Raw genomic sequence first — 14,583 nt, 5'->3', positions numbered from 1 at the left:
ACCTGTGTTTCTTTTCAGTGGAGAAAAATAAACCCCCTCAGACTCTTGTTTGTGCCTCAGTGAATGCAGTACATCATGAGAATTACTTTTAATTTGCCTCGAACATCCGCTCAAACTCGTGGATGAACTGATTAGAACGTGACAGACGTACATGTAAACTGCAGTTTGATTGGTTGGCACCAACGCATTCAGCCACAGTGCAGTAATTCTAACGTCCAGCTCTGCTTTAGTTTTTTCTTTCAGGCTAAACGGGATCAGTCCTACCCACTGGGGAGCTCCAACAAACTTTCAGCAGCTTTTTTTCTGTTTGCATTCACACGACCAGCCGAACGCTCAAGACGAAATTACGCTTCTATGATCATACACGTAAACATCTACGTGGACCCAAGCAGAGAATGGGATTATGGTTAACTTCAGATGCCCCAATGTGAACACCTCCCAAATTTCAACGCATGGTGTGGAGAAGCTGTTAACGTCATGGAGTCAGCAGGTGAACAAACAGAAAGAAAGATGAAGCAGCTAGAGGAAACAGGAAAATATATATTATAATATATTTGTTGTTCTCTTCATTCAACAATTTGTGGAAGCAATTTGCTTACTCAGGCATAACTTTACTCGCTCTTCCTGTTTAACATGTAACAGTGACCCCTTGTGGCCACGTACATCTGCTGCGTTAGTGTAACAGAAACGTATGTGTACGTCCCTAAACGTAAACCGCCTGCGTCGGTGTACATGCAGAACAAGCAGCTTGATGTGCTGTGAGTCAACAGTCAGAATGTGCCCATGTATTCCTGTGTTGGTTTGTGCTCAGTCTGCAGACCATTTATTATCCAGACTTAATGTCAGTACTTTCTCGTATAAAGACTCTTCTTGGACCAGGTAAAACAGTTTTCTCTCCCCCGTGAACCTGAGCTCGTTTCTGAACCAATCAATTAAGTCACTCGTGGTCCCTTTTGTGAGAGTAGGAGCTAAGAAAGTCACACACACACACACACACACACACACACACACACACACACACACACACAGGCAAATTCCTAAATCACGTGTTTGAGGATTGTTTTGATGGAAAACGAGTTGTTTTTCTCCAGGTGATCATTTGACATGTTTTCCTCAAATGTTTGTCTTGTAAAACATGTAAACACACAGTGTGCAGCTTGTGTGTGTGTGTGTGTGTTTCCAGTGGGGGGTCTGTTTCTTAAGAACAACACAATCACTCTAATATTCATAACAGGCTGATTAAAGCTTCACTCTGCTGCTGCTGTTTGTTCTTTATTGTTGAGTGCAAATGTTAAATATTCATTATAGACAATAAAAAAACTTATTTAACATCTCTGCAGTCACAGCAGGTAACATATATTCTGTAAACAGCCACAGTTTGTCTTTTATTTCGTCATTATATCCAATACCTGAATCTCTCCACCCTCTCCTGTTTGAGCCTCGGGCTCTGTGCACTGATGTGATATGAAATATGGATTGTTGTTTGTAAGTTGATAAATGCTTCACGGCAGGATGGATATCAGTCTGCAGCACACGCAGCAGGATCAGCAGCACATCTATGGCTGTGCAGTGAAGCCTATAGCAAACCCCTCAGATCTGCACATTTCACACTTCTTTTCCAAAGCCTGACACCTGAGGTGCTGATGCTGCCACAGCAGAATCTTAGATCTGTTATGTTAATATTGATGTGTTTACATTGTGTACAGTATGTGACACGTTATGCACTGTACCAATCAGCTGTTTACTATCAAAACTATGGACTCAGTTTGTTTGTACCAGTCGCCAGAGCAACTGTCACCAACTTTGAGTCATGACCAGGTCATGACCTCCAGCTTCACTTCCTGGTCCCAACCTGTAGTTCGTAGTCCCCCGGTCTCACTTCCTGCCTCATGGTTCATTTGGGCGACTTTACTACACTTCGTTAGCGTCTCCTTGTCTTTTCCTGCCTCACTCATCGACGCAAGAGAGAGTCCTGCCTGTTCTTTGGTTAGACTACGTCAGTAGTAGTAGTAGTAGTAGTAGTCAGTAGTTTTCTGTTCGAATGCACCTGATTCCTCCTACCAACTGCTCTGACAACACTTACCCTTGAGTCACACTCACCTCCCATTGGTATTTGCGCTGACACTTTCCTTCTATTAATTGTTCACTAAGGTATTTTTACACCTTGTGTTCTGACTTCATGGCCGACTTAACTTTATAACTGAAAAATTATAACCTTGTAGAAGTAGATGTAATGGCAGAGCTGCTGTATTGGATTCTATTAAATTGTACAGGTGTACGTAATGAAGTTATAGCCATACAGGTTGCTACTCCAACAATGGTGGTGCAGCGACACTGCCTGAGCCTGTAAGTCTGAACTCGGGGCCTATTCTAAAGCCCAATGACGTTGACACATCTGTAGATTTCAGACAGAGCAGGTTCCCGCATTTATATTCACATGTCCAAGTACACACAGATTTAGATCCATGCTCTCATCTGATCAAGCACATCAGACTAATAGACTTGACGACCACACTTGGCTCTCATTTATTAAAGTTTGTGTTGAGGTGGTTTAATGATGTTCACGAGGCGTCTGCGTGACATTAGTCCAGAAGCTTCATTATTTTCTCCTGAAGGCAACAACATTAACAAGTTCTGAAGTTTGTGAAACACAGCAGCTATAACCCAGGGGCATGCAAACAAACACACACTCGGGATTGTGAATCAGGGTGACAATGACACCCCCTCTGCCATGCTTGCTGTTTCCCTGGTGAGTCTTATGTAAATATTGACGAGCGTTGCAGCCGAGTCGCGGCGCAGGAGCCGTCAGCTTTTATGTGTCGTTTCCTTTGACATATGTTGGTGGCGCTGCAAAAGGTGACAGTGATTTTAGCTTGTGCTCAAATCCGTCAGGTTGAGAGCTCAGCGATTCGACACAAGTGGCCTCGGCTCATCGTTTTGTTTGTATCAAGTGCAGCGTGATAGTAATTATCCTCACTTCCTGAGATTTGTGCTCAAATCCACCTGTCAGATGGAACGAGGACCAGGAGGTCTTTCTTTCCAACTCCACTGTGATACACTGTGAAGGCATAAATATAGAAAGCAAAGATGAAATGTTGTGGTCTCAGGTCTGATATTTCATGCTTCCTGTTCTGCATCTGCGAGCTGGAATTCTTGTGGTAATGTTCCAAGAAATATTGAAGTCCACTCTGAATTAAAGAGCTTATAAAGGCTTTTCAAGGCTGTGTGTGTGTGTGTGTGTGTGTGTGTGTGTGTGTGTGTGTGTGTGAGAGAGGGAGTCAGTCCCTAATCACGAGTCTGAAAGCAGCTGCGAGTGACTGGCAGGTGAGAGAGGACAGTGAGGGACAACAAAGATCACTGTGTGTCTCATAAACAGCAGCACTTCTTACAGCGTGATGCTGTGACCTGTGGCACAGGAAGGTGACAGGCTCAGACAGCATTAAATAAAGGCTGTTTAGTAATTTATTCCAAAGTGTTGCGGTGGAACATATGTCGTGAGAAAAACGCTGTTTCTCCTGAGGAGGCCTCTTGCTACTGACTCGTTAATGTGAATCCAAGATCAGTCCCATTCAGCTTTAAATCCCAACTGGTACATGTCTGTATTCGGACATTTGTCTAAAGGTATTTGACTTTGATCTATGATCTAAATAAAAAATGAATGTTTTTTATTATTCAATTTTAGCAGTTTGAGGCTCAGACATATCACAGTATTTAGAATATAATGTGAGTGTACGTTACTCTACTGTAGGAATGTGTGTGTGTGTGTGTGTGTGTGTGTGTGTGCTATCTTCTTTTCCTTTGGGCTGTTCCTTTTCAGGGGTCTCCACAGAGAATCATGGGCCTCCGTCTAACCCTGTCTTCTGCATCTTCTTCTGCACCAACTAACTTCATGTCCTCTCTCACTACATCCATAAATCTCCTCTTTGCTCTTCCTCTAGACCTCCTGCCTGGCAGCTCCAACCTCAGCATCCTTATACCGATATATTCACAGTTTCTCCTCTGAACATGTCCAAACTCAATCTGTCCTCTCTGACTTTATCTCCAACACATCTAACATGAGCTGTCCCTCTGATGTCCTCATTCCTGATCCTGTCCATCCTCGTCTCTCCCAAAGAGAACCTCAACATCTTAAGCTCTGCTACCTCCAGCTCTGTCTCCTGTCTTCTCTCCATTGATTCACAGGGTTTCTGACCCTATGCATTATTTGCTGCAGGCCCAGATTCCCCCTCGACCTGCTGTTAGGTAGGAATCACACTGACCACTGCCTGTCTATCAGACGCTGTAACTCAAAGAGCAGGGACAGGGCTGCTGCTGGTGATTGCATATTGACGATGCTTACTCTCTGAAAATCAACACCTCGGCACATCAGAGGTAGACAGCAGTCAAACTAAACTACAGACACACAGAAAAACTCGTCGTCCAACATATGCTAATAAAGAACTCGTCCTTCCTGCAGATGGACACTTTCATTTAGTTTTTGAAAATATTAGTGTGTGTGTGTGTGTGTGTGTGTGTGTTCAGTGGATGAAGGCGTAGTTTTAGCAGTGAGACACGGAAGGCGCTGTCACATCAGACTGAATAATATAATGATGAGGCTCATTCTCACACACACAGTCACATGTGACTGCTGGCTAACAAACATGTTCAAAACTCACACACAACCAAACTAATGAGTGGCAGTGTATTGAGTAAACAGTGTGTGTCAGATGGGACCATAAACACACACACACACCCTTGTGTTGATGTGTATAGAGCTTCCTGTCAGCATTTTTTTTTTTACTGCTACATTAGTGTTTGCACAAAATTTGTAACTAAAAGAAGATAATTCATTTATTTATTGTGACACAGTGTTTGCTGTACTCTGTGTACACTCTGTGTATACTCTGTGTATACTCCGTGTACACTGTGTACACTGTGTATACTATGTGTACACTCTGTGTATACTCCGTGTACACTGTGTACACTGTGTATACTATGTGTACACTCTGTGTATACTCCGTGTACACTGTGTACACTGTGTATACTCTTTGTACACTCTGTGTATACTCTGTGTACACTCTGTGTATACTCTGTGTACGCTGTGTACGCTGTGTACACTTTGTACACTCTGTGTATACTCCGTGTACACTGTGTACACGGTGTATACTCTGTGTACACTGTGTACACTCTGTGTACACTGTATCAGTAATAAATGTTATGTGATGATACTGTATCCGTACTCAGTGTTTAGGTGAACCGAGCTCAAACTACACACCGCACGATTTGAGCCTGATAACATCGAATGTGAGTCGAACATTTTCACCTTTTAATTTAGAATTTTTTTTCTTCACTCTTTTTCTCTGTTTTATTATCACAAATAATAATAATGATAATAATGCTTATATGTGTTTATAGCATTCGTATGCCAACTCTTACCCTGTATGTTCCTATGATTAGACCTTTTCTGCGTATCCTCACTCAAATCCAGGGTGATGTCTTATTGTATAGTTTGGGAAATTAGGACATATCATTATTATTGGCTGTTCTACACAGTGAAAGTTCAGCTGGAACTCTGGCTCTGGCCCCACTCCGCTCAGAGCACCTTGGAGATCCACGCTAAGCCAGCCCTGCACACCACATACGCAACATGAAGAGGTGCTGTCATTCATAGTTTTTTATTTAGGAACTTTGTGGCCTGCAGTTTTTCCTCCTTCGGACTGAAAGAAGTATTTGTAGAACTATAACTGGAAGTTCCCCCCTTTTTTTGCGTCCAGACCGCAGGAGGTACCAACCATAAGAGTTCTTAGAATGATGTTTTGTGGAACTGAGCCAATGCAGCACAGCGAGGAGGCTCCAAGCTGTAATACCCATCCTAGTGCTGCTACTTTTTAAATTTAGCTTTTCCCATTTAGGATTGAGAAGATGTGGTCAGTCTTCGTTGCTGTACTGGTGCTGTATGCAACAGAAGCTCTGTGATCTGCAATTGGGCTGCTCTGTTATTTTGACGTGCCCAGGTATCTTATGTGACCATCCCTCGCATATCCACCACTGACTCGCACAGTAGAAGTCTTGAAGCGGCTCCTCATTCGATGGGGTGGAACAATGGGCACATTTATCCATGACTGAGAGAAAAAAAACAACAGCACACATGGCGTCTCAATAATGCCACGTGTTTGTGTCTGTGCTTTTAATGTTTTGTGAAAGTGAGGTACAATTTCAGAGAATGTGAAAGTAATTAAGACAAACTGTAACATGCGGTAGGCGTGACCTGTGACCTGCAGACTGACACGTTTCGCTTTCCTGCGGAGCATTGCAGCCCCTCCCAGCGCTGCCCTCTGACTACTGTTGTACCTCGCCGTGCGCCAGCGTCGGCAAACTTCCCCTCAAAACATTTGCACAACAACATACAACAACGACACCAAGTTTACTGGGAAGAGACGGCGGCTTTTTAGCACTTTGCCGCATCTCGCACACCCCACGGTGACGGGAATAGCACCTATGGAGGGAGGAGGGGGCTGTAAAAATGTAACGACGGGTGGTGGGTGTCAAATCTGTCAGAGTGTGTGTCTGTGCATGTGTGTGAGAATGAAGGTTGTGTGTTCAGCTTTAGTAAAGCACGAGTGTGAATGAGCAGTGTGTGTTCATGTTGCCACAATGGCGTGTGAATAACTGAGAGTAACTGTGTGTGTGTGTGTGTGTGTGTGTTCGGAGGTGTTGCAGAAAGTCTGATCATTCTCAGCATCCTGTATCGAGGCAGACAGCCACCACGTTGGAGCAGAAAGAGGAGACGCTGGTGAAAAGTTTAAATAACAGATTTTTTTAATGAGATGATTTATTTAACAGATTGTGTCACAGAGTGTTACTTTGTGTTTCTGAAACTATTTGACTCATTTTTCGCTCTGGTGCCTCTACATTAAACACAAGCTGAAGAATGAAATCGCAAGACAAAGACACTTGTAAATTGCCGCAGGACTTGCTTGAGAACCATCGTGTTGTTCCTTCTCATAACTAATTCAGCACACGTGGACGTTTTCCGCTTTGCCATAATGTGAGCAAACAGACTGAGTGAGAGACCCAAACCTGTCCAGCTCCTTCTCCTGATGGCTTGAATGCTCGACACTCACGACCTCGTCGCTGTCACTCCATGTGGGCCAGAGACTCCTCTGCGTTTCTGCTCTGCGGCTCGTAATTGTGACTCTCAGTTGATGTGTCTTCACGCCGGGGCATCACCGCGGTCCTCGGCCGAGCTGCTGGTTTCGGGTCCTGCCGAGTTTCTGGAGCCACAGATGGACTGCGAGAGACCGTGTCTGCTCTGAGCTGTCAGAGTCACAGTGCGGTTCACACGCTCCAGAACTTTGCTTCACTGTCCTGAACTTTCACACTGTTGAGTTTGACTTTAAAATACTGCTGCTGGTTTTTTTTTAGCTCTTGTTATTTGGTATTTATCATTTATTTCAGCAGGTTCCAGACAACACATTTCAACATGACACACAGGTGATCGTTAAAAAAGTGTGTACGTGTGAGTCTTTATGTAATTTGTCTTGTATCTTAATCTTACCCTAAACTCTGACCCTCGTTGTAGCTCAACACAACGTTACCCTGAAGTTGTTTTCACTAACCCCAACACAGGTTTTTTTGTGAAGAAAAGATGAAGAAATGCAGCAAAATCATGGATGCAAAGGTGAGGAGAAGGTGGACTATAGAGCCTAGAGGGACACGACGGTAAAAGAACTTTATAAAAGCACGTTACATTCAGGTGCAGCTGTAGTGACATCATCTGTGATCAATATTAAACATGTTTGCGAGAATGACTGACAGACTGGGTCTGCAAACATCTAATGGTCGTCTCTTAGCACCGACTGAGCAGGACCAACTACGTCCAACCAGTCATCACCAGCAGATCACACTGATAATCATTCCGTTGGCACCTGCCTTAACTGGTTACATTTACGCTTTTATCTAAAGCAACTTCCAAGTGAGGAACAAGTCGAGCAGAAAAACATTAAAGCAAAGTTCTATTAGAAGAAAGGTTTCATGAGATTTGTGCATAGGAAGCTGACTGTCCTCTATGATCAGCTGTTTGTTAGTCTGACAGACATGGCTGTACCATGACGTCACAGAACATCTGGACTGACATTCTCACCACTAGCACAAAGTTTTTTTGCACAGCACGGTGGTTGGTACACAATCAGTGTCCACAAGCTTGACAGGCAGCAGTATCATTTTGCATGATACAGGTACCAGGAGACTTTTGTAGTTTAATGTCATTCACACTCAGGCATCATCTGATGATTACAAACCCCTCTGACAAGCTCAGTTGTTGGACCAATGCTGACAGTTTGATGATTTTGCGAGCAGCTACTTCATTGTCTAACATATTATTTTCATAGTGGTAACCTGAAGTGTTTGATTGGCCAATCAGGTGCTGATTTGTTAATCAGTGATTAGCTGATTACTTGTTTGTCTGTGCTGAAACAGAAAAGAGACACAACAACCTGTTGACACAGAGACATTATTAGGGTTCCTCTCCAAGTCGAACCAAGTGGCTCAAACTAGAAGCGTTTTAGATGACTATTGAGTTTTCTGGTTCGGGTGATCAAACAGCTGATTGGCTGTTGCTTTCACTGGGTGATCACATGATCGAAATGATCCAATAATGCGAGTTGCTGTTGATTGAGAGTTGCTGTACAAAAAAGTGCAGCCCTGACAGGATTATGATCATCTCCACTAACACACACACACACACAAGGGTCTCCATGGCAACAGGTTTGTTATTTTTCTGACCTGTAATCTTTGCATTTACTGATTTCAGATGCTGAGACGCGCACACACACACACACACACACACACAATCTTATGATGTGTCCCTGAGGTTTTCAGCTGGTGGCGGCGTCCTTTTACAGATTTATGAGAGCAATTATTCATCGTGATGCGAGACACGTCCTCGTGGAAGCTGCCTCCAACTGTCTGAGCACTTTGGCCCTGTGATCACTGTGTCTTAAATAACAGCCTCCACCCTCCTGCTGCAGCTGGATTTTTGTGTTAACGCTGCACCTTCCACCTCTTCTGCAGCTACGAGACGTCCTTCGTCACATTGTATCTGCCCACGGTCAACACCAAGTGACCCACTTTTTCCCATCAGTCGTCGCACCCACATACAGTGTGTGAAGGTATTTTGGCACCGGAGACAGGAGGAGAGCTGTCGGGCTCAGAGTGAGAGGATTTCCTGCTGCTGACTCACCTCATTTCAAAGTATGATTCACCTACAGAGATGGTTTTGTGGGTGTGAACACGGCAGCTCTGAATGCTACATCGTTGCATCCTTCAGTGAATTAACTGTCTGAAACAGAGCAGAGTTAACAAATGTTTCACATGACTGTCGACTGACTTCAGGCCTTTGTGGTTGCGTTCGTGGTTCAGAGTATCGAGCGTGGACGGTTGGCAGGAGGTGAAATGGCTGTTTAGGTCTTCATGCAGCAGTGGGTTTGGTACAAGCACTGTGTACTCCACTCCAAGTACTACTAGCACTAAACAGATTATCTGCATTAGACCTAACGCAAAAACGTTAAAGTACTGTAGTAAGAAAAGCGGCTCGAGTAGACACAACATGTCCAGCAATTAATAAAAACTACGGGTCAAAGGTCACTGTTGGTAAAGGTGGAGATGATTTTAACCACTTTCTGTTTATTATTACAGGTTTATTATTTTTAGTTTGTTTGTCTGGTTTTGCACTAAAACCACCAGGTGGTATTAATGTTGTGGCTGATCTGTGTATGTTTATAACAGACAGTCTGTGTTTGTCTAATGTAGACGATGAACTAACTTTGTCTCCTTCTCTTTCCCAATCCTGTGAACGCGGTGTCTCATGAATTTCTTGGATTCACGAACGAAATCCTGCGATTTTCATGTCAAAGGTCGTTGTAAAACAAAAAACACACGTCTGGCCATGAGTCCAGGGTTCAAATGCTAATCACAGATGTGTGACAGGTTAAAATAATGAAGTGATGGCATTTTGTATCCAAAAGGTCAAAGGTCAACACCACAATCATACGATCATCTAACATTTTATTAAACTCATTCAGATTCTTCATTAATAAATGACAGACATGATGTAAAGTGCAGGTTTACGGTACAAATACAGCGCGGTCATTTTAGCCTTCACACGGTTTATTGGAGCTGAAAAGAGGTCAGCTCAGTTCCCTCCAGCTCGTCCTTCCTGCTCAGGAGACGACCTGAATCTTTGTTAAGGTTGCCATCGTGTGCACATCACTGGATGCTGTTTGATTCCCCAGTAGCTATGAGTGGTGGCAGAATAACTAAAACAACATGAAGCTACTTCCTGTGCGACCCACAGGTGGGGGGGGGGGGTTGGTCCGGAACTCGTGAACTGAAGTAGTTTGAGTCATGTTGAATAAAGCGCCGGTGCTGGTTTCCGGTGGGAACTCTATCACAGCCGAAGCACCGTGGGCTCGAATTCTGAATGTCTGAACCGTGCTGAGGCCTGATGTAAGACTGAACCATGTGCTTCTGTGGACACACATTGTCACACTTGTCTCAGAGCCTGGTTCACTAATTTTGATCTTGAAGTTGAGGCTGCAACTGTGGCAAATGTTGATGAGAAGCGTCACAATAAATGCAGGTGTTTGGACATGCGTCATGTGCCGCAGCTGTTTGCAGAGCAAAACAAACGCCACACGACTGACAACTTATTTTGTCAGTTTATTATCGACAGTAGCAAAACTCCCAGGAAACCAACATACGATAACAAGAGATAAATGTGGGTCACTGGACACATGTAAACAGTTGGTGCTGTTGTTTTTCTCATGATTCTACGTCATTGCTCCAGGTGTCAGATATTGAAGCGTCAGGGTCAACATCAGCTGATGGCTGATCTCTAAATCCAGACACTTCTGGAGGAATTCTAGTCTTCAGCTTCTCAGATTGTGCGTTTTCGAAAATTGTCTGACTCGTTTGGAGAAGAGACGGCAGCGCTGCCAGTTCCACTGTGAAATTTTCACCTTCTACATCGAGGTGGACGTCAGATCACTTATAGCCATAGTTTCAGAAACACCTTCAGAGGGGCGTCAAATGTCAAAATGATCTCCCAGGGTTATCAGTCAGTTACCACTAGGACTCGAATGGATGCAGTAGATGAAGCTGTGAAAGCTGAAGCTGCTGACTAGATAAAGTCTAACTAACACACACACACTTGCTATCAGTTTAATATGAGTTCTTTTGGTGTGTTATCGTCACCTGAACACTGACCTGATGACCTGAACTGAATATTCTCTCTCTCTCTCTCTCTTACCTTTACACACTCTCTAAACACACACACACACACACACACACACACACACACACACTCCTGCACACACCATATGCCACGATTTGGGCTTCATTGTCAGTAATAAACGGAGGCAAGGTCACAGCGTGGGAGGGCTGGCAGTACTGCGTCTTTGTGTACATATCTCTATGTATGTGTGCGCGTCTCCTAGCAACCAGCTCACTTCAGCCTCTGTCTGTGTTGCCACGGCGCCCTGAGGAAGCGGTTCTTACATTCAACAGGTGTGTGTGTGTGTGTGTGTGTGTGTGTGTCGTAAACTCTAGACAATGTTGCAATTTTTTTATTTTACATGTTCATGTTTTGTGTTTTGTTTTTCTTTTCTTTTTGTTGTGGTCTGTCCTTCTGCATCTGTCCCAGATTTCATTATCATGTTTCTGCTGGGAGTTTTGGAAAATATATTTTACGCTGATTTCACCACAAAAAGCCTTTATTAGGCTTTATTTTTGGCATTAATAAGGTTCATGGTTTGCCCATAATTTGCTGCATATGGTGCTAATTGTCTGGAAAATCTCTGCTTTATTTTAAACGGTTCCAGAAGAATTTGCTCAAAGGAACTGATACGTTTTCTGCTTCTTAGTTCCTCCTAATGATTTTTGTTTTTATTTTTATTGTCCAGAGAAATTGTCTTTGAATGGGGACATTTTTACATTCCGAAATGAATTAAAAACTTTTCCTTTATTGCCACGAACTGAGCCACAAACACTATAAGCCAGACTCACTTTTACTGCAAGTAAAACGAACTGTGCCTCAGCTACATCTCTCCATCCATCATTCATCCATCATCCGGAAGGTTTCCCTCTCCTCTCCTCCCTCCTCCTCCTCTCCAGCCACTGTTGACGTGCATGGCTCCATCACCCGCATCACCGGTTTCCACGCTCCTCTCAGGTCCAGCCATGTAGTCATGGTGGCTCTTCTGATTCTCTCTGTGTCCACATCTCTCCTGTGTTTGTCTTCTCTCGGCTCCCCTGCGCCGTTTCTCCCAGTTTTCTTGTAGTTTATCAGCCGTCCTTTCTGTCGGAAACTCGTGTTTTTGTGTTTTTTTTCTTTCTGACGCTTTGGGAGTTCTGCGCGTCCGAGCCTCCATCACCTCTCTGCCGCTGAAATTCCCGTGGCTGCTGCTGTGGGCTCCCGCTCCGCCGTTAATTCCCTAGTTCAGTCACTTGTGCGGTCATTTCTCCAATTTCCCTGACTTAATTGTTTCTGGGCAGAGTTGGAAACCACCGGGGAAAAGGTTCATATGAGTGCGCCTCCGCTGATCCGTGCGCCCAGCCCGCTCCCGTTCCCAGGGGGCACAAACAACACCAACACCGGCGCCGGGGGAGGAGGAGGAGGAGGAGGAGGAGGTGGTGGTGCTGGTGGTGCCGGTGGGATTTCCTTTCACATCCAGATAGGACTGAGCCGGGAGCCGGTGCTGCTGGACGCCGCAGAGCTCAGCCTCAGTCAGGTCCGGGAGGTGGCGTGCTCCATCGTGGACCAGAAGGTAATGCAGTCCTCATCCAACTCCTGCAAAAGTTGTCTTAGTATAACAAAGGGGTTTGTCAGAGGGTCGCTTTTAAACGTGACTGCATTGAATTCTGCCACCGGCAGATTAATGTGTTTGTCTTGGGCTTCAACATGACTTAATTGGAAAAAGTATAGAAAAACTACAACACAGAAACCCATAGGATGATGGGTAAAACGCAGTTGGAGTCCACACTGAGTGACCTCAACTTTCAGTCAGGGCCCCTGAACACATAGCAGTAATTTACGTGGCCCCTATTAACTTGTCCCAGTCACTTTGCAGTATTTATAACTTCAGATTTCCACAGTTGAATTAAAGCCATGACAACTGGAATAAAGGGACAAACCCTCTTCTAGCCAGGATCACAACCTGCAGTGTCCTTACTTAAAAAATGACCTTGTACCTATCAGTGTTTGTCCAGTGTTCCCTCCGTTTTTGGTCTCCACCAACTCCTGAGGGAATTACGTGTTTATACTTCACTTTGTGAAACTTTTTCTCACTGCTCCTTTGCTACTGAGCAGGTAGCAGACGGTGGGTGGTTGGAGCTATTTTGGGTGAAACTGGTATTTACAGACAGCTACACACGGCAGTGAACCTCTAGCTCCATCTAAGCACAGCGAGCTGCAGTTTCAGCGGATCACTCTGCATGTTCACCACAGACACCTGTTACCTTTCTAGCAGACGTTCAGGTACTGATGGGGGGACGTACATTTTCGACAAAAAGAGTCATTTGTTTATCGGCTTCATCACCAGATTGTGTTTTTCGATCGACCTACAGTGAATCTTTGGTTTACAGTGTGGTTACATTTCCCTCCCCCCACTTGCAACAACTGAACCATGTGATGAGCAAAGTGGGGATGTGTTTAAAGGATCTGAGAGTCAACCTGAAATTGGTGATTTAGCCTCGATATTGTTCCAGTCTTTGCACCTCGATTGTCAGAGTTGTTGTGATTGATGATCTTAAGCTGCATGTCCTTTTTTTCAGAATAGAAACCTTTGTGGATTTATTCTGATAGTTCACTATTTTAGTCACAAATCTTGTCTTTGTCATAAACTATGAAGGCCAGAAGAGAAAGTAGTGCAGTTAGAGCAATTACGGCAACTCTTCTTAGATTTAATAGACGTGTTTGCAGGGAAGAAGGGGAGTTTCACTCACCTGGTAAGGTGAGGCAGCCCAGCCTGACTGCACGTTTGTATTTATGGCGTTAGTGTCGACATCAGGTCCTGGATACATTGAATGCCGTAGTGATTTTAGTGGTAGTGGAGCACGTTTTAACGGTTGAATCCTGGTTTGGATCCTTCACGGGCCACATTCTGATCAAGCTGATTCAGTCGAAGCATGAGGAGGTGAGTCATTAGCATCTCGCTGCTCAGAAGCAGGTAATTTATTCATAAACGAAGCTCGTTTGGCTTCAGGCTCTGTGAGCAGGACACATGATGTTAGTGTGTGTGAAAGCTCTGTGTTTCAAGGCTTGATTTGTAGTTACGCTTTTCTGAAATGCAAAATGAAATTTCCTGTTCCACTTAAGCTCTATTCTGCTATGATTTTCATCATATCCTTTGCTCTGATGGCAGCCCCCCCAGCCCCCCCCCCCCTTCCCCTTTTCCCCATTTAATCACTTTTCAATCAAAAGTACAGTAAATCCGTGTGCAGCTATCTGATGTAAAAGCAACTGATGTAAAACTACTCCCCTTCTATTGAAGCAGTTCCCAAGCTGCTCCACACCTGAGCCCGATTTGCACATAACCCAGGAAATCT

The 14,583-nt window shown here is 44.3% G+C and overlaps 1 protein-coding gene across 5 annotated transcripts in view; it reads left to right on the top strand.

Moving 5' to 3' along the window:
- Positions 1–11,058: 11,058 nt before the first annotated feature.
- The window catches only part of prkd1 (protein kinase D1), a 39,935-nt gene continuing 36,410 nt past the window's right edge, over positions 11,059–14,583 (top strand). For 4 of the 5 annotated variants that reach the window (XM_067480544.1, XM_067480541.1, XM_067480543.1 and 1 more), the window contains exon 1: positions 11,059–12,803. In XM_067480544.1, the coding sequence (XP_067336645.1) occupies positions 12,561–12,803 (243 nt within the window). In that variant the 5' untranslated portion in view covers positions 11,059–12,560. The remainder of the gene's footprint in view (positions 12,804–14,583) is intronic. The other variant, XM_067480545.1, reaches the window with a different exon arrangement.

Source organism: Channa argus, chromosome 16 (genome assembly GCF_033026475.1).
Source record: "Channa argus isolate prfri chromosome 16, Channa argus male v1.0, whole genome shotgun sequence".
Taxonomy (NCBI): Eukaryota; Metazoa; Chordata; class Actinopteri; order Anabantiformes; family Channidae; genus Channa; species Channa argus.
The sequence above is the reverse complement of the archived record's forward strand: the minus strand, read 5'-3'. Positions and strand labels throughout refer to the sequence as shown.